This window comes from Labrus mixtus, chromosome 10, assembly GCF_963584025.1.
Source record: "Labrus mixtus chromosome 10, fLabMix1.1, whole genome shotgun sequence".
Taxonomy (NCBI): Eukaryota; Metazoa; Chordata; class Actinopteri; order Labriformes; family Labridae; genus Labrus; species Labrus mixtus.
This window is the reverse complement of record NC_083621.1, coordinates 21,807,067-21,827,904: the sequence shown is the minus strand read 5'-3', so window position 1 is coordinate 21,827,904 and position 20,838 is coordinate 21,807,067. Positions and strand designations below refer to the sequence as shown.

The 20,838-nt window shown below is 40.6% G+C and overlaps 1 protein-coding gene and 1 non-coding gene across 2 annotated transcripts in view; both read left to right on the top strand.

The window, feature by feature from the left end:
* aff2 (AF4/FMR2 family, member 2) overlaps positions 1 to 20,838 on the top strand; it is a 99,696-nt gene that overhangs the window by 13,859 nt on the left and 64,999 nt on the right. The window contains exons 2-4 of the mRNA XM_061048751.1: positions 13,463 to 13,583; positions 17,646 to 18,270; positions 20,189 to 20,616. Coding sequence (XP_060904734.1) covers positions 13,463 to 13,583; positions 17,646 to 18,270; positions 20,189 to 20,616 — 1,174 coding nt within the window. The remainder of the gene's footprint in view (positions 1 to 13,462; positions 13,584 to 17,645; positions 18,271 to 20,188; positions 20,617 to 20,838) is intronic.
* trnak-cuu (transfer RNA lysine (anticodon CUU)) lies at positions 15,511 to 15,583 on the top strand. The gene has a single exon. It is a non-coding gene; the product is annotated as a tRNA-Lys (tRNA).

Below are 20,838 nucleotides of genomic sequence, written 5' to 3'. Positions count from 1 at the left end.
AATAGTATAAATTGAAGTGACAAAAACTCCAAAAATGTGTTTTTTCCTGTAACCTCTCCAATATCTTCTTGTATTTACCACAGAAACGGGAACAGTTCATCAAACGCGCAGACATGATCCAAAATAAATCCAGTGAGACTTGATGTTTAACGTTGCTGGTAGATTTATTGCACATCAAAGTAAACCAAAAAACATGAAATGGCTCCAATAACCTGAAAAACATGCAATGCCTATTTAACATGACTACTGAGCCTACTATATGCATGTATTTAATTGGTTTGATGCTGTCATTGCACTTTCCAGCAATAAGACAATGCTTTTTCTCATAGTTGGCACATGTGTAATGCTACAGAATAGTGTGCAGTGGTTAGAGCCAAGACCAAATGGCTTAAGGTCTGTAGTTGTACAGACACCAAGCAGCTGTTAACCCTCCCTGTGCCGAGGCAAGATAATTGGCTGGAAAAGCCTTTGTCTGAGACAGAGAGAAAAAGGAGGTGGTGAGAAGGCATGTTTGCAGTGTTTGCAGTGTGTGTGTGTGTGTGTGTGTGTGTGTGTGTGTGTGTGTGTGTGTGTGTGTGTGTGTGTGTGTGTGTGTGTGTGTGTGTGTGTGCGTGTGCGTGCGTGTGCGTGCGCGTCTGTGCGCGTCTGTGCGTGTGTGTGTGTGTCCTTGGGGGTCTCTCTATCCATCTCACTCGCTCTCCCTCTCCGGTCTGCTTGTTACCATAGCAACATAGAAGAAAAGGTACTGCTGCTGGAGTCCAAAAATTTTTATCATCTTTTTCAGACACGTGCATACACACACACACACACACACACACACACACACACACACACACCACCAAGTACACACATTCGTACACATGCTTCTCCTTTTCTATGTAAGTCTTTCTTACATACAAACCAACAGTCAGTGTGTGTGTTTATCTGTGTGTCTGTGTGAGTCCAGTACAGCTTGCTAGTGCTGGCACGCAAAAGCAGACAGACACTGAGAAAGACAGAAATTGGTTTATGGAAAAGGAGGACAGGCGGAGTGTTGCAGCAGACTAGATGAGGTCATGTAAGAACAGCAGGGTATATTTAAGCTATTGAAGGGTGATAATTGGCTTTTACTTGTTCATTATTTCGCATGTTTTTGTAAACCAGCTGTCAGTGTATTGTACAACAAGTATACGCTCTGCCTCTGCACGGTGCAATGAAGCATTGTTAGCCGGCTTATGACAGTTTTTGCAGAGAGTACCAAAAAATGCAACCTTGCATCTAATAATGCCTGCATGCTGAATGTCACAAGACCACTCTTTTTTTTTAACACCAAGCAGACTGGGTTGGTGTGTTGACTGGACTGTTAGCTTAGCATGACTTAGCATAGTCAACTCTACTCTCTGTGCCCCTGATAAAACAAATATATCATAATAAAGAAAAGGCACTAACAGACCATTTTCATATGAAGGCGTTTTATTCATTGTTGAACAAGTAAAGTTATACATGTTGATCATCTGTTTCTCTGCATCCCACTTCAATGTCCAGGAACTGCCAAACATTTAGTCTGACTTAAACTGTCAAAACGCATGTTAGCATGTTAGTCCGACTGAAATCATACTAACACGCCTACATACTGCAGTTGGTCAGTGATTTTTTTGTATTTTGTATTTTATTTATTAGGATAAGCCCCTTGATTTGTATCATCTCATTTTCAAGGGGGTCCTAAAAGAAGACAATTCACAACATGACAGGATGATGAAAATTGACAACAATTCAAAAGAGGAAAGAAAAGAAAGAAAAAAAAAAGACAAGACAAAGACAAAATATCAACAACACACAAACAGACAACACAAAGTAACCCACTAAGGTGAAACAGAGTAGTGGATGAAAAACAATTCAACCCAATGATGGCCAAAATGATCAGGAGTAACAAAGGAAAGAACATGAGCGGATCCATACAAGTAGAGAGGGTGACAGTATTAGTGGGAACATGAACACTCCATCACTGAAACAGAAGACTAAGTCTTAAACGAACAAAGTGACTAAATAGATCTGATGTAAGTTATTCCAGTCAGAAAGAGCTTTAAGTCTTTTTTGCCACTTGCTCTTTTTAAACGTGGAACAACAAATTCGTAGTGTGGTAATTTGAAGTGAAGGGTACAAAATACTGTTTTAAATAAGGTGGCCTCTGCATTGTGGGCTGCCTCACAGTTTCTGCCCCGGGCTTTTACCCGCAGGTTGAACAGCATAAATGCATAGCATAGCAAAAGTCTCATTGTCGTCTACCTTAGGGTATCCAGTGTTTCCCCTAGGTTTAAAGCGTTGGGGACAAGCCGACATGCCGACACGGCGACACAAACTCTTGAAGGAATCTTGGTGTTCATGTGTTACTTTTAATGACAGCTGTCCTTTTCTATCGGAAAGGTATCCTTAAATGACTTCTTTCCCTGATTTCCGACTCTATCCACTATCCCATCTCTACAATAAAGGCACAAAAAGCCCCAAAAGAAATCTTATATTAAAATATATATAATGGTAGGGGAAACACTGGTATCACTAAATGCTATAGGGATAGTGTGTCTCACATTTGTACCAAAAGTAAAGCGCAGAGTATGTCTGAAATGTACAGAGCTGTAAAGTTGTCTAAAGTTTTCACCTTTCAACAACAACCAATTTGCTGTTTGATAACTTTTTAGCGAGGTCAACCAGAGGAAGGTAGCTTGATACTTGCTGGCATAATTTCACCTACCATAACGAAATCTGACAGACTTTCATCAATGAATCAATCCTCCCTCGGTGCTTATAAACTGTGACAAAGACAGAAGTCCAATTAAATGGCCTAATGGAGCTGTAACTAGCTGGACTTAACTGTGCAGGTAAATGTTCTGACTGTCTCTGGTAGGAGTCTGCTCCTATATAAGGGGAGACTGAAGTCCTTGGGGAGTGGAGTTGGAGAGCATGGTGATGGTTGTCAGCAGTAAAACAGAAAGTGTTCGGAGCTGCAAGGGCCCAGAGTGGCCTTGTATTGAGCTCAGTTTTTCATTTTCACTTTTTTGCATTGTTACTTTTGTGTTAACTCTTACAGGGGGTTTCTAAGTATTATTATTAAATATATTTTGTCTCCCGGCGTGGATAATGTGTGTTGATTTTGCTGTAGGGGATTGTTGTGCACTGTAAATAAGTTCACTGTGAATATTACATTTTTACCTTGTTATCATATGTAATGAAAGGTTTGTGCTACCATCAGGGTCTCTAGCATCTTTCTGCACATTGTTTCAGATTCGCTCTAGTCTCTAGTCTTACCAGTCTCAATAACAAATTGATAAATAATGTCCAGCTACTGCAATATTCTGTTTACAGAGAAAAAGCTCAGTCAGTCAGATGCACAAGGTTAGTGACCTGTTATGACTTTTCACTTGGAATTACTTCTGTCTCATGCAAACCCTCCTTTACTACAACAACAGAGTAATAAAACATGAAAGTCCTGTGTCATAAGAAGAACAATTTGGTAGAGATTGGACTGATCTGATCTTGTTTTGGTATTGGGCCCAATATTGACGTAATTCACGGATCAGATATTGGACTGACGGCACCGATCCAGGTCACTTATTAAGGAAGATCGTTGAGCACTTAAAAAAACATTCTCGCTTTGAACACATTCAGGCTGAACTGAAGATCGAACTTCCAAGAAATATATCAGCCAATAAATCGGTATCAGCTTTTTTATTCCCAATATCAATATAGGTATCGGCCCAAAAAATTCCATATTGGTCGAGCCCTAACTGATAGAACTGATAAACTCTACAATATCACCACTGCAAACTAATGCTGAACAAAACCTAGTGGTGCAACTGATCACACCCTAAAACATCTTTCTTGCTCTTTAAATGCATTTAATCGACATTACAAACTCAAAACTTCCTCCAAAATATCCATCAGCGAATAACAAATCTGCTGTTATCTGTAAATGAGTTTTGACAATGTTGAACACGTAACATAAACACAACGTTCATTAAGTGGGTTTGTGTGTGCCTGTACACTTGCACCTGCAGCACGTGTTGTATGAGTCAGAAAAAAAACAATCTGGAGGCGTGCAGACTATATTTTCAGTTTTTGGACCAAACACAGCGTTCTGTAACAAACTCTGATAGTTGGCTAAGTTTACATCTACAAACTACAGCAAGCTGTGAGAGTATATTACTGAAGACAACAACTCTGTTACTAACCACAACAACTCAGCACAGGGATTAAGCAGCAGCACATTTATTGTACACATTGATGATGCCTGTTCTTGATCGATCACATGCGGTCAGAACTGTGGGGGTTGATCAAAGCGGCTCAAAGATCAACTGTGATCTGTTGCACCGTGAATAAAATAGTATAATGTACAGTATGTCTACGTTTTATTCCAGAGCTGCAATCACGACCCAGAATGAATGTGGCCGTGTATGCACACAAATGAAAACAACATTTAGTTTAAGTATCACATGGCTGTCTGTTTAATCAATAGAATAGTAGACACGTGTTAAACAAACAACATGAACACAGACACAAAATCCCAGTAGTAATGACAAGCATGTGACATCAGCGATAAAGTCTGAGACAGAGATCATAAGCGTGATAATGACTGTGATTACATTAGTAATCCTGTTATGTTCAAGATGACAGATCTCATTAACATATAAACAGACTTAAACACTGTATGCACTGAGGAGATGAACAGGCTCACACACACACACACACACACACACACACACACACACACACACACACACACACACACACACACACACACACACACACATACACACACACACACACACACACAAACAACAACAATGTATACACGCAGGGAGAGAGACAGACTTTAAAGCACATGAATAATATGATACAGCTATTTACGACATTATGTCATTATGGTGAGAAACACACATGTACACGCACAGATGCACACACATACACTCACACACACTGTTAATGGTCTTTAATCTGTCTCTGTCTCTTCCTGTCTGCCCCTATGATAAACTGCCTGTCTGACATTGCTTTCTTATTGCAGTGTGTGCATGTGTGTGTGTGTGTGTGTGTGTGTGCGTGTGTGTGTGTGTGTGTGTGGGTGTGCGTGTGTGTGTGTGTAGGTTTGTGTGTGTGTGTGTGTGTGTGTGTGTGTGTGTGTGTGTGTGTGTGTGTGTAGGTGTGCGTGTGTGTGTGTGTAGGTTTGTGTGTGTGTGTGTGTGTGTGTGTGTGTAGGTGTGCGTGTGTGTGTGTCTGTTTTAACTAGACTGTGTTTTCATAGCTCAGCCCTCAGAGCCACACTCCATCTTTTGTCCTTTATTTCACCTGTTTTTTGAACATTTGCCGTCTGAATCAATGAACCTCGCTTTATAAGGTGTTATACTGAAGAAAGATAAAGCCCTATAATTTATACAGCTAATCAGGGAATAATCTGTTTTTCATTTAACCGTAAGCAGTAAAGGATGTACTGTTGTTTATTGTGTTGGCAGCTGGAAACACATGTAGCCTCTTAGCTTGACACATTTCTGTGTAGTGATTAGCCTGAGAACATTATAACTGAAGGAATATAATGTCACTGTTGCCTGTGAACATCCATTTTTCTCACATTTCTTTTACGCGTATGAGAAGTTCGGAAGTCATTTGGCCGGCTGCCACATGAAAACGCCCGTCAGGCAGACTTTGGAGTTTTACACATCAAAGGCAGAGTGGAAAGAAATCTTGAAATCAGATGATGGAAAGCAGCGCTCTGCAGCCTCAAAACATGAGAACAGCTGGGTGTAATCAGAGTTCATTGACAGCCTGTAAGGGGAAGGGGTGATGCAAGAAGGTACTGTGAGGGAGTTCACCGCAATTGTCTACAGTGATGGGAAATTACTAGATAATTACAATCAACTGAATTGGTTTATGATCAGGTAAACAATAAACAAAAACATTTGTAGGTTTAAAACCCAAGAATTGTATTTTCTTTTATCATTTATTGTGGCAACGTTAGCACCTTTATTACATTTATCGAGGTGTCTTCTTCACTGTCTTTAAGAAGGTATCCACTAAGTTATAGATTTCTTAAGATTTATATGTATTTAAATTGTCTCATATGCATGACTCAAATACAAAAAAATGACAAAAACACTCTCTCACATGAACACACACTCAGCATTTTTTTATTTTTTTATTTTTTATTTGTCAATTTTATTTCATAAAAAAAAAAACAATAAAGTTAAGAAAAACAAACAAACATAAAATCTCAAATTCCATCACCAACAAAGAAAAGCAAGCTTACAAGCTAAATCATAATAAATATTCCAATCTGGATAAAAGATGGATCTCACCATAATGCACTATTTTTCTTTGTACAAGACTTGTGAAAATCCTTTCCCACATTTCATCTGGACATTTTCAACAACGCCTAATTAATAAAAGGTACTACAAAGTTTCATTCTTAATGAAAACGTCAAGATTCTTAACACCGGAGGTGCGAATTATCTCACATCTTTATCAATGTTCGTTTTGTATTCTAAAAGAAGAACAGGTCATCGTCACTGATGTGCTGGAACGAGTTGGAAGGAAAAACTTTTTTAAATTATTATTTATTTTATTTACAACAGCGGAAATATCATTAACTCACACACAGCTACAATCTAATAAAGTGAAACAGTTCAATCTGTAATTAAAGGTAAAATAAGAATGAACATCATTTGAAGAAATAGACAAAAGAAGCCATTTGGACATTTATAATATAAGGCTGAAGTGAGATGAGGTGAGATAAGGCTCTGTCTTTGCGGCCTGTTCTATTTTCCTGTAGTTGCTGCTTTTTCTTTAGTCCTCTTTTCTATGTTGTTCTCTTTAATATTTCTCACTGGTCTCCATATGCCATTTTATTAGAGTATCAAAACTACAGAGGCACATAGTTGAATACATGTGCACATGTGCACATAAGCACATTTTTAGCATTGTAGAAGGAAACTCTTCTGCTTCAGCCCCTCCACAAATGGAACACGTACAAAAAATATAATTCAGTGGATACCTTCTTCAAGACAGGATCCAAAAAAATACTGGAGCACACAAATCACTCAAAGCAAATTTAATAAAGGTGCAAAGGACTTACTTTCCCACACACTGCATCTTCCTCAGAGTCTAACACAGGCAGATGCAGTTTGTCAAAACGGTAGTCCATTGCAACTTTATTAAGTTTGCCTTAAAGGTCACACATTATCCTCCTTTAAAACCAGTTAAATAAGTCTCAGAGCTCCCCAAAATATGTCTGTGAAGTTTCTTGTTTTGAATCCACTCTGATCCTGTACATGTCTATAAACCCCTCTATTTCAGCCCTGCTCAGAACAGGCTGTTTCTGTGTCTGTAGCTTTAAATGCAAATGAGCTGTTTCTGACCACACCCCCTTCTGGAAGGGCTCGGGTGTCTTCGGCTTTCTGGCTCCTTGCCCTATAGTTTACGATGAGAAGGCAGACTCAGAGGGCAGAACAAACACCTAGCTGTGGGAGTGTCACCCACCTGGAGGAGGGGCTACTGCTCTTTGTGATGTCATGAAGGGAAAATCTCCCACACATTTTCTGAAAAGTGGAGCAGGCAAAAGACAGAGAGAATGGACTTGTCTCATAATTGTAGTTTGTAGACAGACAGACAGATAGGGACACATGTTAATGTTAGAAAAACATGGTAAATTGTCTTTAGCATAACATGTGACCTTTAAGTGATTTGTGTGCTCCAGTATTTTCTTTGGTTCATGTCTGAAAGAAGGTATCCACTGAATTATAGTTTTTGTACATTTTTAGCATTGCCAGCATATTTGTATTCTTATTTCCTATATTGCAGAGGCACAGAATCAACAGAAAGTCTCCGTACACGAGACACATCTGACTTAATTAGAGCTCAGTGATACTTCCAGTGGACTAAATCTAATGAAGCCTGTTAACATCTCAAAGCCTGCTCTTATCACAAGTAGAGCTCCGTGTGGAGCTATTTTAGGACACACATAAGACCTTAAATTGAGAGCTTCATTAGACATTTGCACAGCTGGGTTTTCTTGAATATTTTGACATTAGTTTTTGGCGTCACAGTTAAAATAGTGTAAAACTATCAAAAGGAAGTATCAAGGAGTGTTGGGGGTCTCTCGTGTTTGTTCTTGTGCGTCCTAGTGAGTAAATGTGTGTTTCTGAAACAATAGTACTAGAAACTATTTATCATACTGGCTAAACCAAAGATCATTGTTATCCAAGTGTAAACACAATTCATATGACAAACACAAAAAGCAGCAATATGTGGAGAACTTCAGATACTGTGTGATTCCCATATTTTGTGTTGTCTTAGGCTCTCCTACACTTTGATGTGACTCATCAAAGAACACGGAGCTGCACAGTCTTCTCACTTCTTGCTCATTCCTCGCCCTCAGTCTATTTAATCCATCCATCAGTGTCACATTCAAGGGTTTGTGTGATGTGCATGAAAACAAAGCAGGACGGCGTTGGAAGGCTGGGTCTCATTATAATATCTGCTCTCATGTCAAACTTCCACACAAACAAGGCATGGATTTAACATATTCTTCTTCTCAACATGGAGACCTTAAAGTGACATATTTCCACACTGATGACTTTGTGAATGTTCTCCTCCCCCTTTTTTTATCTAAGAATGCCTGCCTATATATCCCTTAATGAACACACAAAGCAGGAAACACATGCAAACACGCAGAAACTGCGTCATTGAACTGACACTTCAAACAAAGCTTTTGTCTGCTGCCTGACAGCTATTCCTCTCTCCTTCACCCTCTCCTCCTCTCTCATTATCCCCCTCACTTCTCCCCGTCATCCAAAACACTCCAGATAAAAACAACACTGACACACACCACACACACACACACACACACACACACACAGAGAAAATGCATTTGCAAGTTTGTTCCGTCTTTACAATCCTGGATGTCCCACATAAATGAAATACAGACAATTCAAAATCTGCACGGCTTGAGCTTAAGGTAATTATCTTTACTTCATTTTGAGAGTAAAAAGACGTAAGTGAAATGAATCAAATCTGGGCAAACCCCTGCCTACAAATGTCCTGATTGCTTCATGAGTTAAAACACATTTCCAAGCCTTTGCCTTGAACTGTTCTGGCAGTTATTCCCAATAGACACAAATGGTGTGCGAGTCCATGAAGACTGGCTCCAGTTGATTTTCAATGAAGCAGCTCTCGACACATCTTGTGTTAACTTACACATACTGAAGACGTCTTCACTTCGGACAACATAACATGGATACTTCAACATGATCAAGCCAACTGACAGACAAGCATAAACATCTGGCAGAAAGGGGTGCCTTGGAAACAACACTGTTTTTAATCATATTGAATGTAGAATATTTGAATTATTTAAGGGAGGTATGTTTGAGTGAAAAATACCATAAGTCCAGCATATTTGAGTAGACTGCCATGGCAATTTAAAGCTGCGTTAGTCCAAATCCCCCCCATGATACCCACCATTCATTAATAGGGCTTTCACACTTACAGAAATATCATGAAAAAATCAATGCTACGTGTAGTCTGTTGGACTTTGCATTGATATAAAGGCAAATAGTCTCATTATAGCATCATATAGCAGACTCTGTTGCTTCGTCCGCTACATCCGTGTTGTTTATTTACGTCAGCTCTTACCTCAGGAGACCCCCCACCCCCCTCCTCCTGTCAAACAGGGATAGTCTCCAGCGTTGAGGCTCATATGTGAACAGCAAGGTCAGGAGAATCTCTGGAGCAGTCCTCCTGATATTATCTCGATAGTTTCAGGAGTGCATGTGTGAAAACGGCTTAAGAAAAGAACCTGTATATCTGCACTGGGCTGCTGCACAACCTGCTGAGTCTCAGGTTCGGTGCTTGGCACCTGTGTAGCGTTGGCTAATGGGAGAAAATGTTAGAGAGGTTGATGAAGTTGTGTGAGAGACGTTGGAGTGACTTTTCATGTGTGCATTGAGTTATCTGGGGAGCACAGCAAAGCTCTGCTGAGATTAAATCCCCAACGCTTACTTTGGCTATCAGCATTACTCCAGGACACACACACACACACACACACACACACACACACACACACACACACACACACACACACACACACACACACCTCTCTCTCTCTCTCTCACACACACACACACACACACACACACACACACACACACACACACACACACAAACATTCAGTCTGAAGGAGAGCAGCATGGTAAAAAAAAAACTGCAAACACTATACTTCCATTCACAGAAAATATCAACATTGACAGAATGCCCACTGCTGATATAAACACTGCTATAAATCACCACCAGTCCATCCATCTGTCCGTCCATCTGTCCATCTAGCTTCTTCTTCCATCTTTCTTTTTCAACAGTGGGTTATTCTGTATCTACTTTTTCTACAATGCAGACAAATTGTCTTTGGGCACCTAAAATATTCCATCTAAAATGTCATATTAACAAATGTGTGGCCTTTTTTACTTTAAGTATTCATTCAGCATTTTAGTTAAATAACAATTCAGGACAAACTGGCCTTGTGGATTTGTCTACAGTTTAGTACATGGGGCATTTGGGACTCAGAGATGGAGCTGATGTCTTTTAATCAGTAGATAGGCTGATTGATCTCAGGATCGTGTAGTCTACATGTGGTAGTGTCCTTGGGCTTCATTTGAACTGAACCCCAAAGTAAAATATATGCCTCGATCATCAGTGGCTGTGTTTGTGAAAGGGTGACCGGGACATGATATTCAAAGCACTTTGAGTGGAAGACTAGAAAATGGCTATATAATAATTGTTAAAAGGTAACACACCTACACATTCAGTATTAATTAGTCCCATTCATACACATTCATACGTCGCTGATAAAGCAGCGGGAGCAACTTGAAGTTAAGTGTCTTGCCCAAGGACACATCGGACATGCGGCTGTAGGAGCTTGGGATCAAACCCCCGACCTTCCGGTTGAGAGACGACCGACAAATTAACTTTAGTTAATTTCATAGCATTCATAGCTGTGTTCACTGACCTGGCCAATCACAATGCTGGGGTTTAAAAAACATGTGTGACGTAAAAGACACGTCACTGTAATAACAAAGACTTGAGGAAAAAGAGTGTGTGTGATAGATCCTGTTGTAATCTGTTCCAGGTGCACATTGGTCAATAAATCCTTAAGGTGTTAATTATCTGGTCTGACCACATCCCCCTCCATGTGAGCGTGTAGAACAGTAGGAGACAGAGAAAGAGATCTGTGGCATTGGACCACAGCATTGTGTGTATTTGTGGGTTAACTGTGTCTTTGTGACAGCTCTGTCAGTGATATCTCTGTACTGACATGCACATGTCAACCAGCAGTCCCAGTGCACCCAGTGATCACATCTATGTTTACTTTTGTAACACACACACACACACACACACACACACACACACACACACACACACACACACACACACACACACACTCTTACGGACACACAGACACAGAAACACCCTACATGTCAATCATTTTTTCTGGTATTCCCACACTGCTCTCTCTTGCTTTTTGCTCCTCCATATCCTACCTTCAGCTCCCCGTCCCTTCACCCTGTCTTTCATCATTCCATTATTCGTCTTTCTTTTTTAAGAAACCGTTATGGATATGTTGGAAATTTAAAACAGGTTGAAGGTTTGCTTTATCTTGCTACAGTGTTTTGTTTCGCCGTATCTTTACGTTTGTTCTTTATTATGAGACATTTGATACCAGGACATGAATGGCTTAGCTCTGCACATCGATGCCTCTGCCGTCACTTTGTTTTGGTGCAAAGATCACATGCACATTTTACTTGTTGGCCAGTAAGGAGGCTTTTTAAACCCAATGATTTCCACTAACCACTCAATTTAAGATACAAAACGATGATGCATTCAGACAAACTTGTAGAGACTGTAGAAAGCCAGGCTGGATAGACTCTTCTAGACTAAAGGCCAAGCAAAGGTACCTTTATGGGTCTGGCTCCGTCCTAAACAGTCATAAAATGTGGTAAATTTAATCTTGTATTAGGACAATGTTTTCCCCCAAAATCTATTTAAATCTCACTCACGCCATTAGGGGTGCAAGGGTTGCAACTTTTGATTAGGATTGAAATACACTTTTTAGTCATCAGATTATTTTTTTAATAATCCGTCATCATAATATAATGTTTCTACTCCATGACTGTGTTTCCACCTAGCTAGAGAAATGCTGGCTATGCGCTCGAGAGCTGTTGTATGAAGTGTTGTGCGCTGGAAGAAAAGAACTGCATGTCCGTCTTGTCTCTATGACAACAGTCTGTCAACAACAACCACTGTATGACCGACACTGCTCCGTTGCTTCTTGAGATTGTTTTTACTCCCGCAGGCACGGAGTGTGAGGAGGATTTGGATACAAGACACGATCCATCGCCGGCAAAAGCACAAGGAATATTGTATATTTGAAAAGAGCGCCTTTCTGAAAAGTTGAAGGTTTTTCAACTTGAGCACTCAGAGCGGCCGTACAAAAGAGGCTGAGCGCTCAGGAAAAAAAACACTGATTGCTGCGCCTTTTTTCTCCGGCAACCCCCTGCTGCTGCAATTGCTCTCTATCATAGAAAAAAAATGGAAAAAAGACGCTGGCACTCAGAAAAAAAACGCTAGGTGGACACGGGCCTGACCGTTTATTTAAAAGCACAACAAATCCCCATGCATCGCCATGAATCTTAGAAATCGATCACATCAGCATTTTCTTCACCGTATGTTTTATATTGCTACAACTCCTATGTGTTTAAAACAAGCAGTCAGATAAACGTGGACTCCCTTTAACTAAGACAGTTCCTTTAAAAGTCTGAGTGCAGCAGGCTGTGAAATACAAAGCTGCATCATTTGAAAACCATTCTACCCCTTAGCTAAGTTAATTAACGTTACAAACACAAAACAGACATACACATGTGGTGCATTACAGATCCAATGCAGAGACAGCATGTTTTTACTGTATGAGCTTTTACATTGATGAACAGGCAACACATTCACAACTATGCTTTCATGGATGTTTGTGTGTCTGTGCATTACTGCACATCACACATATTACAGCCAATAGGAAGAGTAACTTTCAGTAAGCGTTTCAGCGTCTCAGAGGGCTGGACAGTGTTAGTGTGTCACGTTTAAGACTAAAGTTGACCATAGTAGAGAAGGTTTACATCTAACCCGCCACTTATAATAAAATGCAGTTTGCCCTTCAACTAATGCTGATGCAGAATCATAACAAGGATTTCCTGGTCAACTGTTGCTGATTGCAATGACATCATTTACCCTGTCTGTTTCCCAGAAAGCCACCAGTCGACTCAAACTGCACAAAAGTAATTTCTTCTCTTTTCAGGTCCAGAAATGACTTGTTAGCTGTGCTCATTAGATAGTGGTTCATGTCACTGTGGGCCAGCCTCAGTGAGGGATGCTAACAAGCTTTTTCTCTTGATGTCCTTTGCAGTCATCTGGAACCAGAACGCAGTGCCCTCAAGAGGAAAGAGTGGGAGAGGAGGAACCAGGAGGTCCAACAGGATGAAGACCTATTCGCAACTGGATTCAACCTGTTTGGAGAACCTTATAAAGTTAGTGCTAATGATTATATTACGATGGTGGCATGTGAATGTGTATGAATGTATTAGTCAGTACTGATGGACACTTTACATAGCAGCCTGTGCCATGCGCCATCAGTGTGTGAATGTATAGGTGTGACCTGCGATATACAAGAGATTTGAGTAGTCTGAAGACTAGAAAAGCTATATACATGATCAAGAACATTTACCATTTACTCAGAAGGATAACAAAATAGTGCATAAATTATTTCTGGAATTATCTTTTTTCCAAGATTTTTGAGCAGATTTTATGTGTTTTTATTCCTAGCGGCAACCTCCGGTGTTGACAAATGCAGCCAATGCAGAAGTGCAAAATCCTGCAGTTCATCGATGGTCCGCTTTAGGCTGGCTGGCTCCAAGAGCCCCGGAAGTCACATACACACCACATTCAAATATGCCCGTTTTGACAGTATAAATACACGTTTACAGGCTGGTACGAAAAATGTAATAGGTCTGATTAGTTATTGTCCTCATGGGCACACACTGCCATTTTTGGCAGATGGCTGACGTCCATTAATATTTACAGTCTTTGGTTTATTCACAATCAGTTTGACAAAAAACCTGAGGATGTGCACTCTGATCATTACAGTCTATTTTTACCATCATACATACACATTCAGATTCTTTATTTCTGGACCATTTTCACCGCTGCATCTTCAGAACAGACACTTTGAACCAGTCTGTCTTCAACACTGTGCCTTCTACCTACTTATTTATTCACCCATTTATTCTGTTGTTCTACCTCTACCCCAAACCATTTCAACATATGACACTGTTTCTACTTCATATTTATATTACAAACTGTAATTATATGTATACCATCATTTATACTCCATAACTACAACTACTACTACAACTACTTCAAAATAGCCATGCCATTTGCTGCTTTTTACACGTTAATTACTCGTTTACTATGTTTACATTGGATGTGCACGCAGCACTCTCTTTTTGTCTATGTTGTTTGTTTTCACATTAGTTGTCATGTGCTCTATTTCACCTGGTACCCAGTCCAATGGGAATGATATGTCTGCATCAGAACAAGAATCAAAGTGAAATATAATTCAGATTGCTGGAGCAGTGACTGACTCACATCTGTATCATATAAAGGGGACAGCGGGCCCCTATCTCGTATACCCAGCATTTTTGCACAAGGCGCAGGTCTCTTCCTATTTTCACCTGACGTAGTTGTCATTTCCATCCCCAGCGCTCACGTCGTCTAAATAGCAAATGAACTTGTGCCCTCGTTAGTGCTCATGGTGTGTTTGTCTTAAAGTCTAGTCAGGTTCAAAGCTGGTGCGTTCCTATCCTGAGGAAGCAGAAACCGTCTGCGTCTCAGAGCACCTAAAACCTGATCTTTAAGTCTAAAGCCTGGCGCAGCATGTTCCTGATATTTAGAAGACGTGTAAGAAAGATGATCATACATCAGAGAGCTCACAACGCACTTCCACTGAGCTTATTCCACACACACAGGATGCACAGCAGCTCACTACTCCACTAATTACATCAGTGCATTTACTGATACAATCAAATCGTGTTTTTAATGCGACTGAGGGCTCGGGGTGGGGGGGACCAACACAAGCTCTCCTCCATGTGCACTCACTCTGATGTGAGCATTCTGTCTTACACACACAGAAACACACACAAGAGCACATACGTTCACATGCTCTCATGCAACAGGGAGTTCAATTTATTATAATTGTTATATAGGACTGAGTGCCACAGATGTCCTGCTGTCCAGGGTCCATTATGCACTTGTTAGAAAATTAAGCCAAGGATTCCAGCAGAGAAAATAAGTAAATTGTGCCTCATGTGGGAATGCTCCCTGCATCTTTTTGATTGTTTATGATGTTGCGGGCATGCTTCAGCAAAGTACAGTGTAACATATTTGTGTCACTGTATAGCCCAGTTAGCTCAGTCGGTAGAGCATGAGACTCTTAATCTCAGGGTCGTGGGTTCGAGCCCCACATTGGGCGCTGTCTTTCCCGAATTTCCCCTCTGGGGATCAATAAAGTATTATCCTATCCTGTCCTGTGCTGTGTGTTCAGGGGCACAATGAAAGGAAAGACGTGAAATAAGCTGGCCGGAGCTCGGCCTTTTCAAGATTGTAGACTGAAATCCGCTATGTAAAAACAACGCACCTGTCTGCAGGTACGCCTGGCTCTGAAAGGGAATGAGAGCTGACCCTCGCCTGGACTGCGCCTCGCTTAGCCCGCAGTTTGCGCCGAGTGCTTTTGACAGCTCGCTGTAAGCCGTCGAAATAGTGCCCAGTATGTTGTTTCTTATGAGCTCTTTCCCAATCTTTTCCCCCAGTTCACTTCTCTAATATTTCGCTTACTGCTGCTAAATCTGACAAACACCTTTGGCACAATTAATACTTCCTTATGTTGAATTATTTACCACCCTTACCAAAAAAATCTCTCAGTGTGCTGCTTTTCTGCGTACCATGATTTACCCCAGGACAAAGATCCTCGTTGTAGTTCTCTAAGTGAACTTACTTGACTGCTCATTTAGAGATGATCACATCAGAATAACACAACTTTTAACATTCCCGTTCTCTCTCATCTTATTTCTAGTGTCAGTTCCTCCTTTACCTGTGTACAGGTATCTATCCTCCGTCCATCACTCTAGTCTCCCTGTTAGCTATTAGCTAATCCCTCTTGTTAAAGAGAGTTATGCTGTTAGCAGCTATTTTGGATGAACTATTCACTCACACACACACACACACACACACACACACAGACACACACACACACAGACACAGACACACACACACACACACACACACACACACACACACACACACACACACACCACAGACACACACACACACACACACACACACACACACACAGACACAGACACACACACACACACACACACACACACACAGACACACACGCACACACACACACACACAGATACACACACACAGATACACACACAGGTATTCATCCTCTCATCCACTGTTTTCCATTTTACCTCTCCATAAAAGTGTTTTCTGTTCCTCTTCAGCCACCAGATCTTTTATTCATGAGCTTGAGATGGAAAAGAGATGGGCTAATTTATTCACCGCTAACTTTGGCTTGCCACCGTGTGTAGTTTGTGTGTTGTGTGTTGTGTGCGTACATGTGTGTGTGCGCGTGCATGTGTGTGTGTGTACACAGAAATTGCATCTGTTCAGATGATTTGAAATCAGTTTTTCGCCTTTCTTTTATGAATCCTCATAAGTCTTGCATCTCTGCTCTTTTTTCCTTTTAATGTGTTTTTCTGTTTTCCTACGTTATGAAAGGGTAAAAAACGCAGGCTACGTGAAGTGAGGAAGAGCATGGCAAAATGATTTGAGTTTTTTTTTTTTTTTCTGAGCCACAGAACCACAAGGATGTGACATCTTAAATCCAGAGCAATAATCAATTGTTCACCTTTGATTTTCTTTCAATGATTTTAGATTTAGCGTCTATGTTTTTAGTCCATTTAAAATGAACAATGATAACAGTATATCGTTGCTCTTGGCAGGTAAGGCTTGAAATAATAATATCATAGTCTGATTTAACACACATTTATCACATTGGAGATTTCTGTTCTTTCAATGGTAAATCTTTCTAGTCTTCTGACTACTCAAGGTGCTTTTAGACCACAGATCACACGTACACATTCACACACTGATGGTAGAGGTTTCTATGTAGAGTGACCATCAGAAGTAACTAATCTTATAATTTGGCGGCTGTGGATGTGCAGCCACATGTCCAATTAACCCCAAATGTCTCCCTCTGCATTGTTGGTGGAGTTTGAATGTGTATGAATAACATTAGTTAATACTGATGGTCAGTCTGTCATGAGTGGGTGTAGGTGTGACCTGTGGTGTAAAAGCGCTTTGAGTAGTCAGAACACTAGAAAGCGCTATACAAGTCTATTTACCATTTACCATCTTAATGAATTAACCGGGCTTTTATTAATGTGTGAATGAACTGAAAAATAATGAATCCTCTTTTCTCTATACCCCTCCCTGTCTGTTTCTCCTTTTTTCTCTCCTTTTAGACAAATAAAGGTGATGCGTTGGCCAACCGTGTCCAGAACACACTGGGCTCCTACGAAGAAATGAAGGACCTGTTAACCAGCCATTCTAACCAGAGCCACTTGGTTGGAATCCCAAAAAGCACCAACAACCTCCAGACTCCAACCACTTCAACAACAGAGAGACCTGCCCTGGAGTCCCCGCTTTTCACTGAAGAACTAAGAGGACAAACAGGTGGTGGGGGGGGAGCAGAGGACGGTGGAGACAAAGTGATAGGGAATGCGTCTTCCTCATCTTTGACTTCCATGCAACCCCCTACATTGACCACAACATTATCAAGTGTCACAACAGTCCCACATCAGAATTTAAAAAAGTCTCACAGCTCCATGGAGTGGTCAAGGACAGGCCTTGGGCAGACTACCCAAGGAGCAGGCCTTCTTCTGGGGCAGGTCACAGCAGCTACAAGTGGAAGAGGGAAAATGTCCGTGCTAGAAGATCAAAGGCATGAAGAGCTGTTCAGCTCTCTTAAAGATGAACTCGGTCTTAAAGGAGACTCTAGTCCTTCTGGCTCTTCATCATCCTCCACTTCCTCCTCTTCTTCTCAGAGAAGGCACTTTTCCCACCCCTCCAAAACACTTCCTCTCACAGGTAAGTCCTGTACAGAAAGTCATGTTTAGCACTCTGATGCATCACTTTTTCTTTTAGCAAGACTCTGTAAGTGTTTGGGAACTGAAGGGACCAATTTCTGTAATGTTGAATGTGGAATGTTTTTCTATTCTTTTTAAGTTTAGGATCTCAGCTGGTCAACAGTTCATGGTGTCCATTGTACCTTAAGTTTCATAATGATCTAAACATTTTCAACAAGTGACAAGATGGGACTGCTGGAAGGCCAGTTTATCACCTGGACATGTTATGGATATACTGTTTGGTTCAGCATTAATGGAGCCTTCACAGATGACCAGGTTACCCATGCTATGTCCATGGGTAATGCACAGGAACACATCCATACCCTCAGGGATACAGGATTTTAAAACTGTGCACTGATAATAAGCCAAATGGTCCACCTCCTCTTTAACCCAGAGGAGAGGACGTCCAGGATCTCCAAATGGAATATCAAATATTAACTTTTTAACCAGTCAGACCTCAGGACAGTTTTCCACTTTGCTTCAGTCTTTTTTTAAATTAGCTTGGACCCAGAGAGAGGTGCTGGTATTTCCCTCTTTGCCTAGAAGAGTTTCAGCCATCATTTGTGAATGCAGCATGGGTTTACAGGTAATGGCTTTTTTAGAAGTGTTCCTCAGCTCATGAAGTCCACTAAATATCATGTCTTTAAGAAAGGGCATCTAAGGACCAAACGATCATGGCCACCCAATATTGGTTTTGGCCTTTTCCCCTTCATACTCAGAATTCTTCAGATTTTCTGAATGTTCTCATATTAAGCACTGTAGGCGAAGAAATCCCAAGACTCTTCACAATTTAGGGGTCAAAAACATCTTTCTTAAAGTGTTGCACTTTGCCAGCACAGCCTTTCAAAGTATGATGAACCCATCACCATCTTTAGCAAGACTCTGCCTCTTTGGGAAGCTCTTTTTTTTTTTATAACCAATCATCCTACTCAATTATGAGATGTTCCATTAGGTGTCTTTTTTAGCATTTCACAAGTTTTACAGTTTTTCTGTTGTAGCCACTGCCCCAACTTTTGAAAAATGTTGTCAGTATCAAATTTAAAATGGGCATCTGGTTCACGATGACTTCTCTCTGTTTTAACATTTCACAGGATGTCTTTGTGATATTTTCAATCAAATATGGGGTTTCGAAATTTTTCAAATCATCACAGTCTGTTTTTATTTACATATTATACAACGTCCCAACTTTTTAAGTAACGTAATGGTGAAATGATAGTATCAGTTAAGATGAAAACTGCTGTAGCAGTTTGAGTCAAGCAGGTCCAGCAATGATCCATTTAAACCCTCGATATAAAGAAGCTCAAAAACTCTTAGGAAGAATTAAAGGTCGAACATACATTACCATGATCTGAATGCATACATTTAGAAAGAGAGAGGGAGAGACGGGCACTTGGTGTCTCAAGTCCCCTGGATTTAAGTTTGCAAACGCATTTCTCAGGTCTGGTCCAAGCCTGAGCCTTCCAGAACTGTAAATGTTATCACAGGGAGATCTTTAACCCTACAATTTAAAGTAGAGGGTGTCTGTCTCCCAGACCTTTACCGGTAAATTATTCCTATTATATAGAAGAGGGGTCTGATAATTGAAGGCTCTACCTCCCATACTATAAGAACTTTTAGGTACCACAAGCAGACCCTCATTCTAGAAGCACGATATGCTAGAGTGGTGGGTCTCTGATGAGAACCACCTTTCAGCTGATTTCTGATCCATCAAGTAACACAGTATATGTTGTGAATGGCTCCATCAATCTGAGGACCAATTTTGACATTCAGCCTAGATTGAGATTTTGATTTCTCAGAGCAGAGCAACATTGGATAATAACATGTGTAATGTGTTATTTTGACCTTTTGTTTTGTTTTCTTCCTCTCTTTCTCTTATACAGATGGTGGCAATTTCCGATCCGTCACGATAGATAGTGTCCATTTTAAGTCTTCCACTTACTCTGAAAATGGAGGACATTTTAAATCCTCTCCTTTTGAAATCGAGGCCGGTTCTCAACTCTCGACATCTTCCTCTCCGCTTGCTTCCACATCAGTTCTCATGACTCCTGGTCTAACAACTCCCATTTCTGGACTGACTACCCCCACTTTTCCACCTGGTAGTGTTTCTGGGAAGCCCATCGCAGTGCAGCAAAAGCCCACAGCATATGTTCGACCAATGGATGGCCAGGACCAGGCACCTAGTGACTCTCCCCAGCTTAAACCCTCTCTAGGGGCCAAAGAAGGATTTAACAACAGTCAGACTTATGGAGGGAACTCTGGAAATGTGAAGAACAAACTGCCAAAACTGAGTCTCAGCCACACAGGGGAGGTAAGAGAACAAACACTACGACTTTGTATCCATATAAATCTGTTTAGTGATTAATAGAACACGAAAGAATATTTCACAACAAAAACTATTTCATATCATTTTTTATTAGGTCAGATTTAGGGTCAGGAATTTATGACAAAGACATTATGAGGATTGGAAGTTGTTTTTTTTATCATACTTTATAAATTGAAAGAAAACCAATTCCCATCCCATAAGGTTCCA